Source organism: Triturus cristatus, chromosome 12 (assembly GCF_964204655.1).
Source record: "Triturus cristatus chromosome 12, aTriCri1.1, whole genome shotgun sequence".
Taxonomy (NCBI): domain Eukaryota; kingdom Metazoa; phylum Chordata; class Amphibia; order Caudata; family Salamandridae; genus Triturus; species Triturus cristatus.
The window spans coordinates 535060290-535077985 of record NC_140595.1 but is presented as its reverse complement, the minus strand read 5'-3'; the positions used below and the strand labels follow the sequence as shown (position 1 = coordinate 535077985).

The 17696-nt window shown below is 41.4% G+C and overlaps 1 protein-coding gene across 1 annotated transcript in view; it reads left to right on the top strand.

Annotated features, from left to right (window-relative positions):
* The window catches only part of B3GNT9 (UDP-GlcNAc:betaGal beta-1,3-N-acetylglucosaminyltransferase 9), an 82608-nt gene extending 65509 nt beyond the window's left edge, over nucleotides 1–17099 (top strand). Inside the window, exon 2 of the mRNA XM_085638617.1 lies at nucleotides 14084–17099. Within this exon, the coding sequence (XP_085494743.1) occupies nucleotides 14151–15374 (1224 nt within the window). The 5' untranslated portion in view covers nucleotides 14084–14150 and the 3' untranslated portion in view covers nucleotides 15375–17099. The remainder of the gene's footprint in view (nucleotides 1–14083) is intronic.
* The last annotated feature ends 597 nt before the right edge of the window (nucleotides 17100–17696 follow it).

Genomic DNA, 17696 nt, shown 5'->3' with positions numbered 1-17696 from the left:
GGTAGTTGTGGGGTAGTAAAGGGATAGAAGAAGGGTAGTAGAGATGTCGAAGAGGGTAGTAGAGGGGTAGTAGAGGCAAGTTATAAATAGTGTAAATTGTATTAATTAAATATACTTTTTGTGTAGATATTTTGACAGTTTTGATAATTATAAAGGCTTGTGTTTTAAAAGTACAGTTTTTGTGCGAAAAATTACTAATAGGGAGTAGTAACAGTAAATAGATTAAAAGCTACAACTTTTAAACACTAGGTATGAACAGTAATATATAGTGGTTGATATTTGGTGTATTAGAGGGCTCATAGATGGGTAGAGGGGTTGAATAGTAGAAAAAAGCTAGAGGGGTAGTAGAGAGGTAGAAGAAGGATATAGGGTAGAGGGGTAGATGGGTATTAGATGGTTAGAGGGGTAGTAGAATGTGAAAGGGGCAGTAAATGGGTAGAGGGGTAGAAGAGGGGTAGAAGAGGGTTAGTAGAGGGGTAATAGAGTGATAGAGGATTAGTAGATGTGTAGAAGAGGGGTAGTAGAGAGGTGGTAGAAGAGGCGTAGTAGAGGGGTATAAGAGGATTAGAAGAGGTGTAGAAGGGTATTAGAGGGGTAGTAAAGAGTTAGAGGGGTAGTAGATGGGTATAGGGGTAGAATGTTATAAGAGGGTTAGAAGAGGGGTAAAGGGATAATAACTTTCCTGTGTCATAATGATCTATTGGAATTATTGTTATACAGGTACTGCGTAGCTTTTTGCACACGAGCATATGTTTTTGACCATATACGTGCTCGCCCACTGAGTTGTTCTGCCTTCACATGTTGGTAAAATTATAGGGATTTATACAATTCCTTAAAACAACAGTGACCGCACTTGTAACCACAACTTTAAATGCAAACAAGTAATGCGCAAGGCAGAGGCTCACATACGTGCGCTTACACTCCGTTTTCAGCTTTACAATATCGATGTTATTATGGGGATTTATCAAATACAGCGCTTAGTTCTCCAGTTCTCATCTTTTTTCATTTCCATCTCCCCTTATTCTACACATTTAAATAATATTTTAGTGGACACCGCTATGCTTTTCACGGTTCTTTGTTCCCGGCAGTTTTTGCTTTATGCGCACACGCAAGCGTATCTTTATTTAGTTAGTTAGATGCTGCTGCTTAATTCGCTCAGCACATACATAGCCATAACAGGCCACATACAGTTACAGACTCCCTTTACCATTAAACAGACACGGTTTGTGTGTTTCACACAGCTAATTTGGAGTGACTTGCTAAGAAACGGTGGCTGCGTTTATAAAAGGTTCGCAGCGTATATAATGTCTTTGTACAGACAAAGCCAAAGCCCAAAGGCCTTTCTCACCTTTCACCACCGTCCGAAAGTTTTTCTGCTGTTACTTAATTATCAGACGCCTTAACGAAGCGTTAAAATTTACATTTTTCAAGGCAGTGTATGCTATTGGCAGGACTTAACATTGCAGAAATAAACTGTTTTTATTTTGTAAAGCTGTGCAGGTTACTGCCCCATCCCCACACAAATTAGTATAACAATTAACACCCTGACAAGTACAAGTTGGAATGTAAACATGTAAAGCGCAAGGCACAGGCTTATATATTTGCGCCCCCACTGTGGTGTTTAGGTTTGAAATGTTTGATAAATTATGGGGATTTGTAAAATACGGCAGTTTGTGCCACTATTTCACTTCTCTTTTTTTATGTGTCCCCTTCTGCTACACAGCTGCACACCCCCACCTCTTCCTTTTTGTATATTTGGGCGTCTACTCTGTGTATCATCCTTACAATGTCGATAAATATTTTACTTTGCCAGAAACAAAAATCTGGTGCACGGAAACCACCCACTTTACCCTATATGCATTGCATTTTTTAAAGCTATGCCGGTTCATGCCACATCGGAAATCTATTTTGTTTTAATTTTTGGGATACCACTGATCACTTTTCCGCGGCAAAATGATAAATTGCAGCTTTGTTCTACGCGTAGAGCGTAGCTTTTCGCACACGAGCATATATTTTTGAGCATTTTTTTTTTTTGTAAGGCGCAAGGCACAGGCTCATATATGGGCGCGCCCATTGGGTTGTTCATCCTTCAAATATTGGTAACATTTTGGGGAATTATGAAATACGGCAGTTTGTGCCACCTTGTTACTTGTATTTTCTTATGTGTCCCTTTCTGCTACACATACAGCTGCACACCCCCAGCTCTTCCTTTTTGTCTACTTTGGCGTCCACTCTGTGTATCAACCTTCCAATGTCTATAAATATTCCACTTTAGTACAAACAAAGTTCTGTTGCACGGAAAACAACCACTTTCCCCTATAAGCATTGCATTTTTTTTAAGCTACGCCGGTTACTGTATTTTTAAAGTGAGGTTAGGTGGCATAGTTAATAGGGTATAGGCGCCAAAAGGTGGTTTCACTAAATATTTGCACAGTGAGGTTCTAAGTAGTGACGGTGCTGAAGGGTTAAGGAGAACCACCTGCCTCCCTACGTTTTTGTGGCATAAGCAACAAGATACAATGATTGTATTGCAGTTTCTAATGTGGCGATAATTCCAGGCCACATTAATCCTGTGGCGTAGGGCGTCCTCAGGATTAATGTGGCCTGGAATTATCGCCACATTAGAAACTGCAATACAGCTTTACCGTTCAGCCATGAACAAGTCACATGTATGAAATTACTGAGGCGACGAAACACGTGTTGGCTTAAGAACGTTTTACTCACTGAAAATCTGAAGATTGATTAAAGAAAAAAGAAAAGAATTCGACTAATTTATCTATTGTCTATGTGTGAATAACATTTGAAAAAAATCATGATTTGAATTTACGTGTGCTGGGGTTTTACAATCATTACGCCGGTTACTGCCCCATTGCAAGTGTACCTTGCTTTAATTTTTTAGATACTACTTATCACTTTCCTACGGCATAATGATATATTGCAGCTTTGTTCAACGGGTACTGCGTAGCTTTTTGCACACAGGCTTATGTTTTTTTTTGTTTTTTGTAGGGTGCAAGGCACAGGCTTATATACGTGCGCGCCCACTGGGTTGTTCAGCCTTGAAATGTTGGCAAAATTATGGTAATTTATAAAATACGTTGAAGAGTAGTGGCCAACATTCGAGTGGGTCACGATCTGGTTGCACAGCCGTATACACATTAGTACTTCAAATTAGTACACATCCACCAAAGTAATCAGTTTTTTATCATTTTTATTTTCCTTGTTTTTCGTTATGTTATCCTTGTTTTTCTTCACGTCAATGGATGTAAAAAATTCATTGAAATTACTTTTAGCGTGTTATTGTAGTAAATATTGCCCATCCAGGCCTATATGTGAACAATTGCAGAATTTATGTCCTCCATTCGATTCGATACACATTCTACTCAATGCATTTCGGTTTAAGAAAAGCTTCATCAGGAGTATCTACGAGTTAAAAATATATGTATATCAGTAACATTGCATTTACAACCCCCATAATATCAGAGTATAATTTGCCTACGTGCCCGTACATAATTTATCCCATGTGATTTCTGTTGAAAGTACACATCAACCCACATCCCTTCACCCCAAACGTATAACCATTTTCAACTGCAAGTTCCAACTTATACCATGTGACCATGAAACGTGAACTCTGCATCCTAGTTGAAACTAAAATAATTCACTCTAAATCAACTTAACCCCTTATCGTTCTAACCTCTTGACTCATATCAATCTCTAGATCCTTTTATCCTACTCGCTTACCCTCGAACAATACTAAACAACCTTCCAAAACCGATTCAACCATTATACCAATTCCCCGTGCGTACCTGATGTAAAACGTGTTGCGCTTAGCTCTCCCTGGTCTCACTGATTGTTTCGTAATATGCAAAAGTGCTAAAACCCTCTCGAGCTTTAAGTAGATGTTACTCGCCCCGCCTACGCAAACATTGACGTGAAACATCACGTGTGTTCTCTCTAACTGCTTCTCCCAATCTATGTAACACGTTTAAATGCGAACTGCGAATTTCTAAAATACGGCAGTTTGTGCCACTCTCTCACTTCTTTTTCGTTATGTTTCCCCTTCTGCTACACATACAGCTGAACACCCCCACCTCTTCCAATTTTTCTCTATTTGGCCGTCCAAACAAAGTTCTGGTACACGGAAAAGAAACAATTTCCCCTATAGGCATTGGGTTTTTTTAACCTACAAAACAGACACATGCCCTTTGGTGCTCAATTGCGTCAATGTAATCTATGTCGCCATCTTTTCTAACTGAGGGATTAGCAGCTAATAGCCAAGTGTTCTAGTCGTAAACACATGCTGTGATTTGTTACAGCTCCATGGCGCTTTCAGTTTAACAACAGCCAACAACAAAAGGAAGAACAGAAAGGAGCCTTGGCTAACTACTAACCTGTAGCCAAGTACCATTGGATTATGATGTAGCATAAGGAAAATCAGAACAAAATTAAAGTAAAATATTGGCACAACCTGCCGTATTTCATAAATGCCCATAACTTTAACAACGTTTCAAGGATAAACAACTCAGTGGGCGCGCACCTATATAAGCCAGTGCTTTGCGCCTTACATATTTACATTACAAATTGTGCTTCCAAGTGTGTTCATTGTAATAGTAAAGTGAGTGCGAATAGGGCAGTAACCGGCGCAGCTCTATAAAAATCAATGCCGATAGGAAAAGTAATTGTTTTCCATGCGTGCGCTCCAACTTAGTTTCTGCTAAAGTAAAATATTTTCGTTTGTGCTAAAGCAGAATATTTTCAGGGCACCACAAAAAGATACGCACAAACCATAAAAGAAAGGATACGTTATGCAGGATAAAACCGGAGCTCCACTATGTCATGTACCAAATTGAAGATATGCGAGGGGCTCAAAGGGGCAGTAGCGCGTTTCCCTTACGGGAGCGAGCTTTAAACCATTTGTTTGCTAGTTAATTACAAACACATGGTGGTTTAAAAGCTTGCTCCCGCAATGAAATCGCCAAACGTGTACGCGTTGCCATTGAAAGCAATGCAATGTGTGCACGTTTTTGCCTGCTAAGCTGCATCGATTTCTAAAGGTCTTTTCTAAGCAACGCATGCCCGTTGCGTAGGCGAGACGTAAAAAACAGCAATTCTACTCAGCTGGAGTGCAGGGCCCTCTTCATTGCTGCATTTTGTGGACAGAAAAATGTTGAAAGAAAGACACAAAGACGTGTTGATTTTTTTTAAGTAAAACTTTAATATTATTTTTAATGAAGTCACTTTTAATAAACATTGCAAAATGTGAAATATGCATTTTATTAAAGCTATTGGTGACATATTGACAAAGGCAATAGGTCTTCTTTACATATACGTTGACATGCTGACCCCTTCATCAAGCCAGTAGGGTCCACTTTTTAGATCTGGCGTTATCGGAGACTTTTGATTTTACTAACATATCTATAGCAAACTTACTAAAAGGGGTTTTCATCCAGCTCTCTTTATCCATTGGTCTGTTTTGTGTCATTAACATTTAATTCCACCCACTACAGCAGTGGTCTTAACTTGTAGTCGAGGACCCCTGGGGGTCCACGGGGCTTACTCAGAGGGTACCTGACTGTTTTACAAAATCAAATTATATAAAAGTAATAAATTAAAATGAATAAAATACATAAAAATATAAAAGCAAAGTTGAAAATTTGAAAACCTTGTCTATGCTTGATTCAGCAAAATATTTCAGCATTTGTTTTTGTATTTTTGTGTTTTGTTTAGAGGTTCAAATCACAGAAATTGTTTAGGCGTTCCCAGTTTTCAATAGTGACTCAGTCGCGGCCCCCTGCTTCCAATAATGACTCAGTGGTGATCCCCAGATACCATAAATGATTCAGTGAAGCGCCGCACGAGTCAAAAGGTTAAGAACCACTGCACTACAGCATATAGCATGGGGTAGTGGGTCAGCCTACTTCAGCCTCTGTCTAACTTCACTTTTAGTGACTGCATTTTTCTCTTTCACAAGGAGCACATCCGCTCACAAGGTAATTCTCTTCAGTGCCACTGTTTTTGTGTTTTTTAAATTTATTATAACTTTAATGCAGGCTTTGCGTTTAGAAGCCGATGTAATAGCAGGACACTGTCTACCAGCTGTTCAGGGCCAGAGCACATTCCAGTTTTATCAGTTACTGTCTCCTACTAATTCTGTTGTAAATCCCTCTTGGAGTGGCCTGTGTTTATCTGATTGCTGCTCCACTGCATACCATATCGTGTCCACTTGAAACTGTTCCTTATAAAGTAATCTTTTTAGTATGCATGCCACGACGTGCATTTATAACTGCACCCCTTTATGTAATACTCGTATGTATTTTTAATGAAGACTACAGTTCTACTTCTAAACCAATTTATTCTGCATATCTCAATGTTATGGCTTTCTAGTTTGCTTTCAGTGCTCTCGCATATCCTGCCTATTTAGGCATTTAACTATTATATTACTAATTGAAGCTGCACCATTTATTCCAATTTCCTGATCTACCCGTCTATTTTTTTGCAACCTTATCTGTCTACCTACTTATTTATCTGTATGTCTATCTGTTTGTCTCTCCACTTGTTGATCTGTCTAACTTTCTGTCTATCTACCTGCCTGTCTACCCGTCTATCTATCTTACTATCTTTTGCAACCCTATCTACCTATGCAACTGTATTGGTCTCTCTGTCTGTCTTTCATTCTATGTATTTTCTAACTGTGTAACTATGTAGCTCTATCTATCTATCTATCTATATCTATATATATATATATATATATATATATATATATATATATATTTAACCTTTGTTTTTACATATATATACATCCGAAAAAAGCGTCCATTTGGGGAGCCACAGCAAGAAAGTTTGAGTGCCTTTGTTGAGGAAAGAAGCAGCGTAGCAGACAATAGGAAGTCTCCCTTCAAACGTATAGTCACCCAACACGTTTTGAACAGCAGAGTGTTCTTTGCTCACGGGAAAAAGGAAATATATATATATATATATATCCCTCCATTGCCGAAAGAGCGAGGCCACACGGGGAAATTTCACTCGGAAGCTCTTTATTTAAACAGCTGTCTAGCACGATGCATTTCGGCTGGTTTTAGCCTTCCTCAGGTGACGCTGTAATACCAGGATGCTGCCCCACCTGTGTTTTAAGTAGTCCTGCATCCCTCCGATTGGTGTAATGCATTAAACACTACATCTCCCAGAGTTCCTCTTGCCTGGGTGGAGGTTGCGCGGAGCCGAATTGAAAGACAATCCTCCCTTTACTGCTGGTGCTCTGCAGGGGAAACACAGGTGACTGTTGAAGGTGTCCTAGTTGCCGTGTAAAATCACAAAGTGCTTCCTCGGGTCCCCTTACGCTCGAGCCTCTTAAAGTTAGTGTCCACCGAGCTGCAGGTTTACATTACAATGAAGAAAACCCCTTGTGGAGTCACAAGCTGCATTTAGCAGCAGCCCTTGTATCTCCTACTTGCTGAGGCTGGCTGGAGAAATTCCGATACCTCGGATGAAGAAAGAGCGTTCCAAACGCGGGAGCCAGCAGTTCTCCAGCCAACTTGCAGAGCGGGGCCTCTTAACACGCTTCTGGCTAGCGTGAAAATATGCAAACAAACCCCTCCATTGCCGAAAGAGAGAGGCCACACGGGGCAATTTCACTCGTAAGCCCTTTATTTAAACAGTTGTCTAGCACGATGCATTTCGGCTGGTTTTAGCCTTCCGCAGGTGCCGCTGAAATACCAGGATGCTGCCCCACCTGTGTTTTAAGTAGTCCTGCATCTCTCCGATTGGTGGAAGCGCCCAGTGCTCCTTGTCATGTGCTCTCCCCTCATGGTGTAATGCATTACACACTACATCTCCCAGAGTTCCTCTTGCCTGGGTGGAGGTTGCGCGGAGCCGGATTGAAAGACAATCCTCCCTTTACTGCTGGTGCTCTGCAGGGGAAACACAGGTGACTGTTGAAGGTGTCCTGGTTGCCGTGTAAAATCACAAAGTGCTTCCTCGGGTCCCCTTACGCTCGAGCCTCTTAAAGTTAGTGTCCACCGAGCTGCGGGTATGTATGTATGTATGTATGTATGTATGTATGTGTATATATATATATATCAATTCCGCTTTTCCCTAGTGCATCGTCGCACCGAAAACAGGAACACGAACACTTTACTCTGCTGTTGCCAGGATTTTATTTCATTTCATGTGTACAAACGGTGCTGCCTCAGACGCGTTTCGGACACTGGGCTGTGTCCTTGTTCACTTAACAAACGGGGAGGCTTAAACAAAATTTAAAAACACAGTGTTGGCACAAATGCGTGACGTGCAACGTCATGGTCACAAACATGGAAACAGTACTGTTAGGGCATTTTATTTCCTTTTTCTTCTTTTTCTCAATAAAAACGCATTGATGCATTTACCGGTTCATAATTGTATACAATTAAACCATATCGATTCATACTATAAACAGAACCGATACATGCTCTTATCATGATGTATCATTAATTTAGCCAATGAGCACATAATCTAATGCGTCAAAATTCACAGTGCGTCTATATTATGACACAAAGATTCACAAGTCTGATGTATTAACAATTACAACTATTGTGCAAAGAAACGCGTATGTGCAAACTGGCTAATGTTGTGCAAAAAACAGCACAGAATGGAATAAAAATCGGTTGAAATACCAGCTGATGTACATAAGGTGACAAATGCATAATTAAATACCACCCTATTTTAGTGCAAATAGTGTCTCAAACGTTGGAATACAGTGCTAACAAAAGAATAATCTTCCAGTTACAAATACCCCTTATTTTTGTTGTCAGACCTTCTAAGTACAAATATACTAACCCTACTGTATTCATAGCCTAAAGCGGGTATTTCAAATAACGTCAACCTGTACCTATGTACTTATATAGTATAATGCACAATTATAGTATGATAAAATGGAGAAAAAATGAACATCAGTAAAAACAGAACAGAGCTGTTCAAAGTGCAAAATGTGCCTATAATTCCAACAGTGCTAAAAAGTGCTTTCGTGCTCTAGCAAAATTTCTTATGCTTGCCTTAAATTACCTAATTGGGGGATGTAGCAGCCATAATCATAATTTACATACAATAATTGTATCACTATATAGCCTACAGTTAAGAAGGGGATAGGAAAAAAGAAGAAGAAATCTTTTTCCCCGCGACATATAGTCATTGCTTCAATCTATACTAAATATGAAGGTTTGAACTCAAACCTATCTATATATAAGAGTGAAGCATAGATAATTTATCCAGATATTAACATTGTCGATTAGAGTATTGGAAAGAAGGTGAAAACACATAAAAAGAATGAGAATGAGAAGAATGCACAGAAGGGGAAAAAAACACAGAAGAAAGGAGAAAGAGCTCTATCCTCTAAGGACCATCAGTACAGTGCAAGACAATAGACAGCAAACCAATTCATATGAGAAAAAAACCCCCTAGCGGGTAAAATACTCCCCGGGATCAATATACTCCGAAACATTGAATAGAAAGAGATCTAAAATAAAATTACGTGTACATTAACCAGAGTAAATAGGTTCCTCCTCGGGACTCGATGTCTATATGGATGTGCTCATGTATATGGCAACTGATCATAGGAAATTATAAAGGTCTTCCCCTATGTTTAAACCGGCAGGGAATTTGCTATCAAGATTAAATATGTAACGTGACTCTAACTGACGTAATGTTTTCTCTCTGTTACCTCCCGGCATCAATAACAAAATACTGTAAACAGCTGAGGTTGTTATTATATACGGTTTTAAAATGTCGGGCCACTGGATAGGATTGGTCAGAGTTTACTATGGCCCTGAGATGTTGCATATATATATATATATCTTCCCACAGTTGCTCAAACGCTTGAGGCCGCAACCCGCTGCTGGTAGAGGAACATCCTTTATTTAGCTGAAAACAGGCAGTTATTAATCCAGTATTTTTCACCCTGAGCCTGACGCGTTTCAGAGATTCTATCTCTTTCTTCAGAGGCTGTCGATACATGAACGGTGAGTTTCAAGCACACTGCAAATCACCCGGCGCGCTTTTGACTTGTTCTTAATTGGCCCCTGGTGTGCCACAGCAGCATACATCGCACTGGTAGTCCTTACACGTTTCAGCATGTCTCTGCCTTGATCACAGGTGAGTGCGTTTATCAAATCCAAGTGGTCACGTGCCCTTAGCCCGTGCTCTTGACTGCAGGCCCCAGAATGCACCTGCTGGGTATCCTTACGTGTGCACTGGTGATTAAATAATTTCTGCTGAATAGCGTTATTATCCCAATGTCACAATGTTAATAGGTTCCCAAATGATGCAGACTTTAAATTCCTTCCGCAAAGTGCCTCCAAATGCTGCGGCACTTTTTAATTTTTCTGTGCTGATGCCACGAAGTTGTAAGAGGAAAGCATTCCTCCTCTCCCTTTCTCCCCCACAGTTCCAAATAGCAACGGAAATCCTGTAATTGCTGGAATTGCGGAGAGCGGGTCATCCCCCTCCATTAGATAATACCAAACAGTTCCATTTTACTGGGGTCCCTGACCCTGCAGGGCGGGCTCTTGAAACAGGAATGGAAATCCTGTCATTGTGAAACCTCACCACCGAACAGTAAAGAGCTCAACTTCGATTAATGGAAAAAGATGACTTTAATTCATTGTCTGCGCTGCAGCATACATCGCACTCGTAGTCCTTACGCGTTTCAGCATGTCTCTGCCTTGATCACAGGTGAGTGCGTTTATCAAATCCAAGTGGTCACGTGCCCTTAGCCCGTGCTCTTGACCGCAGGCCCCAGAATGCACCTGCTGTGTATCCTTACGTGTGCACTGGTGATTTGCTATTTGGAACTGTGGGGGAGAAAGGGAGAGGAGGAGTGCTTTCCTCTTACAACTTCGTGGCATCAGAACAGAAAAATTAAAAAGCACTCACCTGTGATCAAGGCAGAGACATGCTGAAACGCGTAAGGACTACGAGTGCGATGTATGCTGCAGCGCAGACGATGAATTAAAGTCAGCTTTTTCCATTAATCGAAGTTGGGCTCTTTACTGTTCGGTGGTGAGGTTTCACAATGACAGGATTTCCATTTCACTAAGTATGTAGACTATGCACAATATATTAGTATTCATATGTCGTGCAGAACAAAACGTAAAACAAAACAAACTTATATCTTGGAGACACAGGACTGTTACACAACATACAAGGTTACATACATAAGTGCCATATACAAGGTACTATACATAGAACATAATCCCATAAACAGTAATAATACACTTGACATTATCAACAAACACAGAAAAGGTAATTGAATTGGGCATCCCTATATCCTTGGTTTATATGTTCAAAGATATGCCCTTATTTCTTGGATGCAGGTATGTAAGACACTAGGACGGAACACCTATTGTTATCGTCGATGATTCAACCCTTATTGGAGGGTTTGTACATACAACACATCAGTCTGGGTCTTCTTCAGGACTAAGGAGTTTCAGAACAACCTGCTATAAAAAATAATGCCTCTCACTTGATGTAGGAGAGTAGTGTTCAATGGTATCCAAAATTATGTATCCTATGAGGTCCTCACTGTGGACCTTAATGTGTATTGTCTTGTACAAATTGAGAAGGAAAACCTGTGAGTATGCTGGAGTTCACCATAAGAGCCAATTAGTGCTTCCTGAGCTCCAAAAATCGAGTGATTTCTTCGATGTCGTTGGAGAGGGAAATAATCAGCACTTTCCTGCGTCGCGTCCTGAATAGACTGCACCAGCAGCATGAGTGCAGCGTCAGGATTGCCTGCAGTGGAGTCTGGAGGCTTGTTAATTATAATTTTTATTTTTTATTTTGTCATCCCCCGATCGCTTACCCCCCTCCCTGCCTCACCACTCTTCATCAACACCAGTCACTACTGTACAGCATGCTGCCTTTCACAAGGAGCCCATCTACACACGCAGTAGTTTCTTCAGCGTCAGGAGCTACTATGGTAATGTATGCTTTTTTTAGACTGAAAGAACCATGACAGAATAAAACAAGAATTGCTTAATGCAACAGGCTGGTGGTGAATACCAGACCTATTGTCTTTACCAGTTCTTGTTATATTCTGGTGTTGTGACCCTTTGACAAAGTCAGTAGGTTCGTCTTACTTAAAATAACATCCTTTATATCGCAACATCACATACTCCGCCTGCAAGGGTTGGGCACAGATTCTGGCATCTGGCCAGGTCCTGTCCCTAACTGCATGCTGCACACGATCAAAGGCCGTACACTGCAGGGGTAGGGCGCTTGCAATCTGCTGTTGCAGGCCCTATGCTCAACCCCACACGGAAAGCAACATTTTACTTTACATTAAAAAAAACATAGAAATTCACTGACATAACCAAAGGTTAGAGTGATGTTGTAGCTAAGAATTCTAATAGTACGTTACCTTACATTTTTTTAAAACATAGAAATTCACTGAAAAAACAAAGGTTAAAGGAATGTTATAGTTACACGCAAATTGCAGTTAAAACCTATCATTTTAAGTTAACAATACCACTGAAACTAACTGGTTATAGTGATCTCAATTAACTATAACTCATGCATGAGCACAAGCTGGGGGTTGGATTGCCAGTCAGATCCAACTTGTTGGTTTTTCTCACTGAAAGAGATCTGACTTCCAGAAAAATGTTCAAGTACGAATGTAGAGTGCTTATCAGAGAGTGACGCCCTGCCAAAGCTGATCAATCTCAAGGCCTTCCTGGGCACAGACTCCACCTGTTTGGAGCTTTTCCCGCCTTTGTTGATGACTTCACCAAGACCCTGCTCTTCAGCAACCCACCATCATCGAAGCCCACTTCGAATACAGCTTGTCCTGCCGATGGCTCATCGACAACCACTTTTTCTCCAGAAAAGTTTCTAAGTTCATAGTTACCTCTTTGACTAGGACCATCCGTGTCCTTGGATCTGACCTACCCTGTATAGCATTCTGCTTTAAATCTTACCTTTTGTCCTGTCCAGCACAACAAGTTGCCCGTGGTTGACGCTTTGCATTTTTTGGCACTAAAATTCAATCCAAACTTAAAAATCTATTGATCCTATTATTGGATCCTTGTAATTTTTGTGTCATTTCGTTCATTAAAATAGTGTCTACTTCTTTTAACTGCATTTGCATTGTGTTTTGTTTACAACTTTTCAAACATTTTGGTACTTCTAAATGCTTTCCACATTTTTTTACGTTAAGACTGCGTGCTTTGCGCCATAGCTACCTTGGAGTCGAGCTCATGTTTAAAGAACTGAAACCTTTACTAGAACTAAGAAGGTTAGTGCCATTATTACTTGTGGTGGACTACCATCCCAACTACCACCCCAAGTAGTAACCCAGTTTCTCACAGTAAGTAGATAGATAGATAGATAGATAGATAGATAGATAGATAGATAGATAGATAGATAGATAGATAGATAGATAGATAGATAGATATATAGATAGACAGACTATTCTTAATTCCATGTTCTATGTACTTAGACAATATACTATCTTGAAGGTCCTTGGATGTGGAGTTACAAACAGTAATTCGATACTAACCTTGAATATATATGTTATGGGGTGGCTTTGTTAAATGTGATACAACGGTTCAAAGCGATTGCTATGTGAATAGAAAAAGTGATGTGCTGAATGCCCTACAACACTGAGATTAGCTGGTGGAGCTCCTGGTTGCAGAGAAGGGTGAGGACCTCTGCTCCTGGTGTGGTATTGCATGTGTAACTACAAAATTAACTGATGTAAAAATCATCCGAGTTACACCTGCTGATGAGTCATCATTGCACTATTGTATTGTAATTGAAGTTATATAGCGCTCACTACGCATCTTCAAATGCAAATGAATACTTAAAAATTGTATATATATATATATATATATCCTGTACTCGACTAGATATGGGTTATAACATTATCTTCACTATTCTTTCTTTTGTGTACTTTTTTCCTACTGAGAAAGGGCTTGTATTGACAGTTGTACAGGCCTGAACAAATAGAAGAGACTCCACTTTACCCCACTGGAGGAACTCTTTACTCTGTCAATGCACAGAGTGGATAGCTACACTTATGTTTTTCCTTGTTTAATAGATTATTTGTTCTATTTTTCAGGTGGAAATGGGCTCATCAGAATGTGCAAAAAGCAGCCTTTGACATACCGAAACAGATTCTGGAGACAATGAGAATTCACTTAAAAGGGGATGCGTTGTGCACCCTTGTCCTCTTCCTTGGACTTTTTGCTATGTTGTATTTACATTTTGGGAGTACTTCTACTCCTGGGAAGGAAGAAAAAAGGAATCGGACACCTACAGCTAAGTCAGTGATTCGAGGCCCACACGTCCGTGCTAAACACTCACACAAGGATAGGGAATTTGTAGCGGATGATCCGGAGTCTAAACCAGAATCGATGGTTGATTACAAGGCCCTGCCCACTGTCTCTGCGGCACCGACAGTGTCTCCCTTTGACTTCAAGGAATACTTAAGGCATAAGGATGACAGAAATTATACTCTACTTGTGAATCAACCCAACAAATGCAAGAAGTACCCAGGTGGTCCTTTCCTGCTTATTGCTATTAAATCTGTGGTGGAAGATTTCGACAGGCGCGAAATTGTCCGTAAAACATGGGGCAGGGAAGGTCTTTTTAACGGCCTGCTTGTCCGCAGACTTTTTCTTCTGGGAGTTCCTAGGAATAGAACAGCAGTAAGCATGTGGGAGACCCTGCTGCATCAAGAGAGTCAGGCCTACAAAGACATTCTACTCTGGGACTTCATGGATACTTTCTTCAATCTGACCCTAAAGGAGGTCCACTTCCTGAAATGGGCTGCTGAGATTTGTTCAAATGTCAAGTTTGTTTTCAAAGGTGATGCAGATGTGTTTGTCAATGTGGAGAACATAATCAATTTTCTGGTAGCCCACCCTCCCACCGAGGACCTCTTTGTTGGCCACATCATAAACCATGCCAAGCCGATCCGGTCAAGAAAGAGTAAATACTATATTCCAGAAACCATGTATGGCCTTGGGATGTATCCCGCCTATGCCGGGGGTGGAGGGTTTGTGATGTCCGGGACAACAATGAGAAAACTATCCAAGGCTTGTGAGGAAGTGGAGCTGTTCCCCATTGACGATGTATTTTTGGGCATGTGCTTGCAGCGGATCAACGTTAAACCTATCCTGCATGAAGGGTTCAAGACTTTCGGCATAACAAGACCGTCAGCAGCTCCGCACATGCAAACATTTGACCCCTGCTTCTACAAAGATCTCATGGTCGTGCATAGCCTCAAACCAGCTGAGATCTGGCTGATGTGGAACCTTCTTCACAACCAGCAGTTATCCTGCTCCCGGAAGCTGCGCATCAGGAGGTCTTTTCATTGGAGGAGGAAAAAGAAAGCACTGACTCAATAGGTCGGACATTTGTACCTCTGAAGTATAGACAATACCACTTTTGGGACTTTGTTCTGAACTAGACCAGTGAAAAATGCTCGTAGGTTTAAGCGATCTTGTTTGCACTATCCAAACATAGGGAAAAATCTATCCTGTGCTAGAGAATGAATTCTGTCTGATTTCATTAGAACCTTATTTATATGTAGACCTGTGGCTTCAAATGTCAGGGTGCCCTGCAATGTGCATGCTGGAGGTCTTTTCATAATTTATATTTTAGCAACAGAAAATAATACAAAGCACATTCTGCTCTAAAAGACACACACAATATGAAACGACTGCACACCAATAGGTACATTAGGAAATAACCTATCTTAAACATATTACATAACATTAAGCTACAAAAAAATCCATTGTACAAAAGGCAAAAAGGAAATTGTTATATGATAAACAGTCATTTTTCATAAAAGACGATAAAAGGTTTTAACATTTGTAAACGGACCTTATTTTAAATGTTTCCTGCATTGGCCGTCCGATTGCATAGCTCTTCCAGCCAACTGCCCACACTTTGCTGATTCTTTTTCTATGTTTTTTTCCTGCTAATATCTGTACGTCTCACTTGAAAGACTTTGGCACACACCTTCAAGTGTGCGTCCCCAGCTACATTAACAGCACAGGAAGGGAACATGGGCTGTTTAGTGATAAATTCCAACCCACAAAAAACATCCTTTCAAAAGTTGTAGAATTTGTGGTAATTCACATTCAATATTTCAAATTTATGACGCTTGATTGACAACCCCAAAACACAACGTCACATGTCCCTACCTTGAAAATCCGGCTTTCTGATCACAAGTGTTTTACGATGAATTCATGCCCCATTGAACCAAGAGCAGACATTTGCGGGGCTCTGTCGAGTTCTAAAATCCTCTTCTCAAGCCCGGCATCTGGTGAGATAGGAAATCATTGCCAGATGCTTCGACAGTGTTTCTTTTTTTAATTACACTTAAACCCTGAAACAGAGTTTGCGATCTGGGAAATGCTGCAGATTTTGCAGCTCAGTGTTCTAGTGGGAAATAAATGCAGCAAGAATCATGAAGGAGACCGCAGGCCCGCGGCTTCTGCCCACGCTGCCTCCCCCACTGGACATTGTGCAGAAGGGGCAGCATTACTGGAGCACATGTTTGGGACCGGATTCTTGGTAAAGGGAAGCTGACATCTGTTTGGATCACGGTGGACAGCTGAACCCCTACACAGTCCAATCAGAAGAGTTTATACTTTAAACACTATGAAGTATTAGACCTCCGAAACTGTGAAACTTGCACTGTCACGCAACGTGGAAAGCTGAACAAAAAATAAAATATAACAGTATGCATAATTCAGTATAACAATGTAGATATATTGTGGAACAACACAAGCCAAAGAAAGATGTGAAAGCTTTGCGGCTGCCCTCATGATGGCCAGTGGCGTAGCAAGTTCAGGGGGTACCTGGTGCGGAACATTGCTTGTCACCCCTGGCTTGACAAAATGGCAAAAATATGGGCCATATTTTTGCCATTTTGTCACCCCCCTCAGTGATGACACCCGGGGCTGCCTGCACCCACCTCCCCCCCTTCCTACGCACCTGATGATGCCAACTGTGGCATGTGTGAATATCGCCAGAGGAAGCCACTGGCCGTGTCTTCAATGTCTTCTGTCTTAATAAATATGAGTACAAACCTCACCAGTGGCCACGGTGCTGCTCACCGAGAACTCCTTGTCTTGTGTCTACTTGGGATGCTGGGATATTATGGGAATGAGTTTTAGTTTTCTTTTCTGCGGTGAATCCATCATTTCTAGAGTGGACTATCTGCCACAGTATTGCTAATGCACCCTCTATAAATCTCTCATGTGAAACCACTGCTTAAAATGGCACTTATGAGGAGCCTATATGTGAGACCGGCCTCGTGGCTTGGGCCCTCCCGACCAGCAAGTTACCCTGCAACCACGCCGAACCTCGTTGATACAGCCTTCCGGCTCCCGCGGGCCAACATCCCGAGGGCCGACCAGATCCCCAACACGCATGCCCGGCCGAGGGAGAGCGAAACCCCCCCCCAAACCAGACCGAGAGGCGCCGATCCTGTCACACCTCTGGTCTCTCCCCCGAGGGAGGTTTCGATCGACCACCAGGCTTCCGGTGAGCAGGCGCCTCGCCCGCTGGGTGTCTGGAGTCCCTCCCGGACCCACCTGAACAGATCAAAGGGCCGAGCGACAGGAAACCCCGACACACCGCCCCCCAGGCACCAGACCCCTCTCCGCGAGGACTCCGGACTTCAAAGAGGAGGGGGAGTATAACAAGGGGTGCTGAAG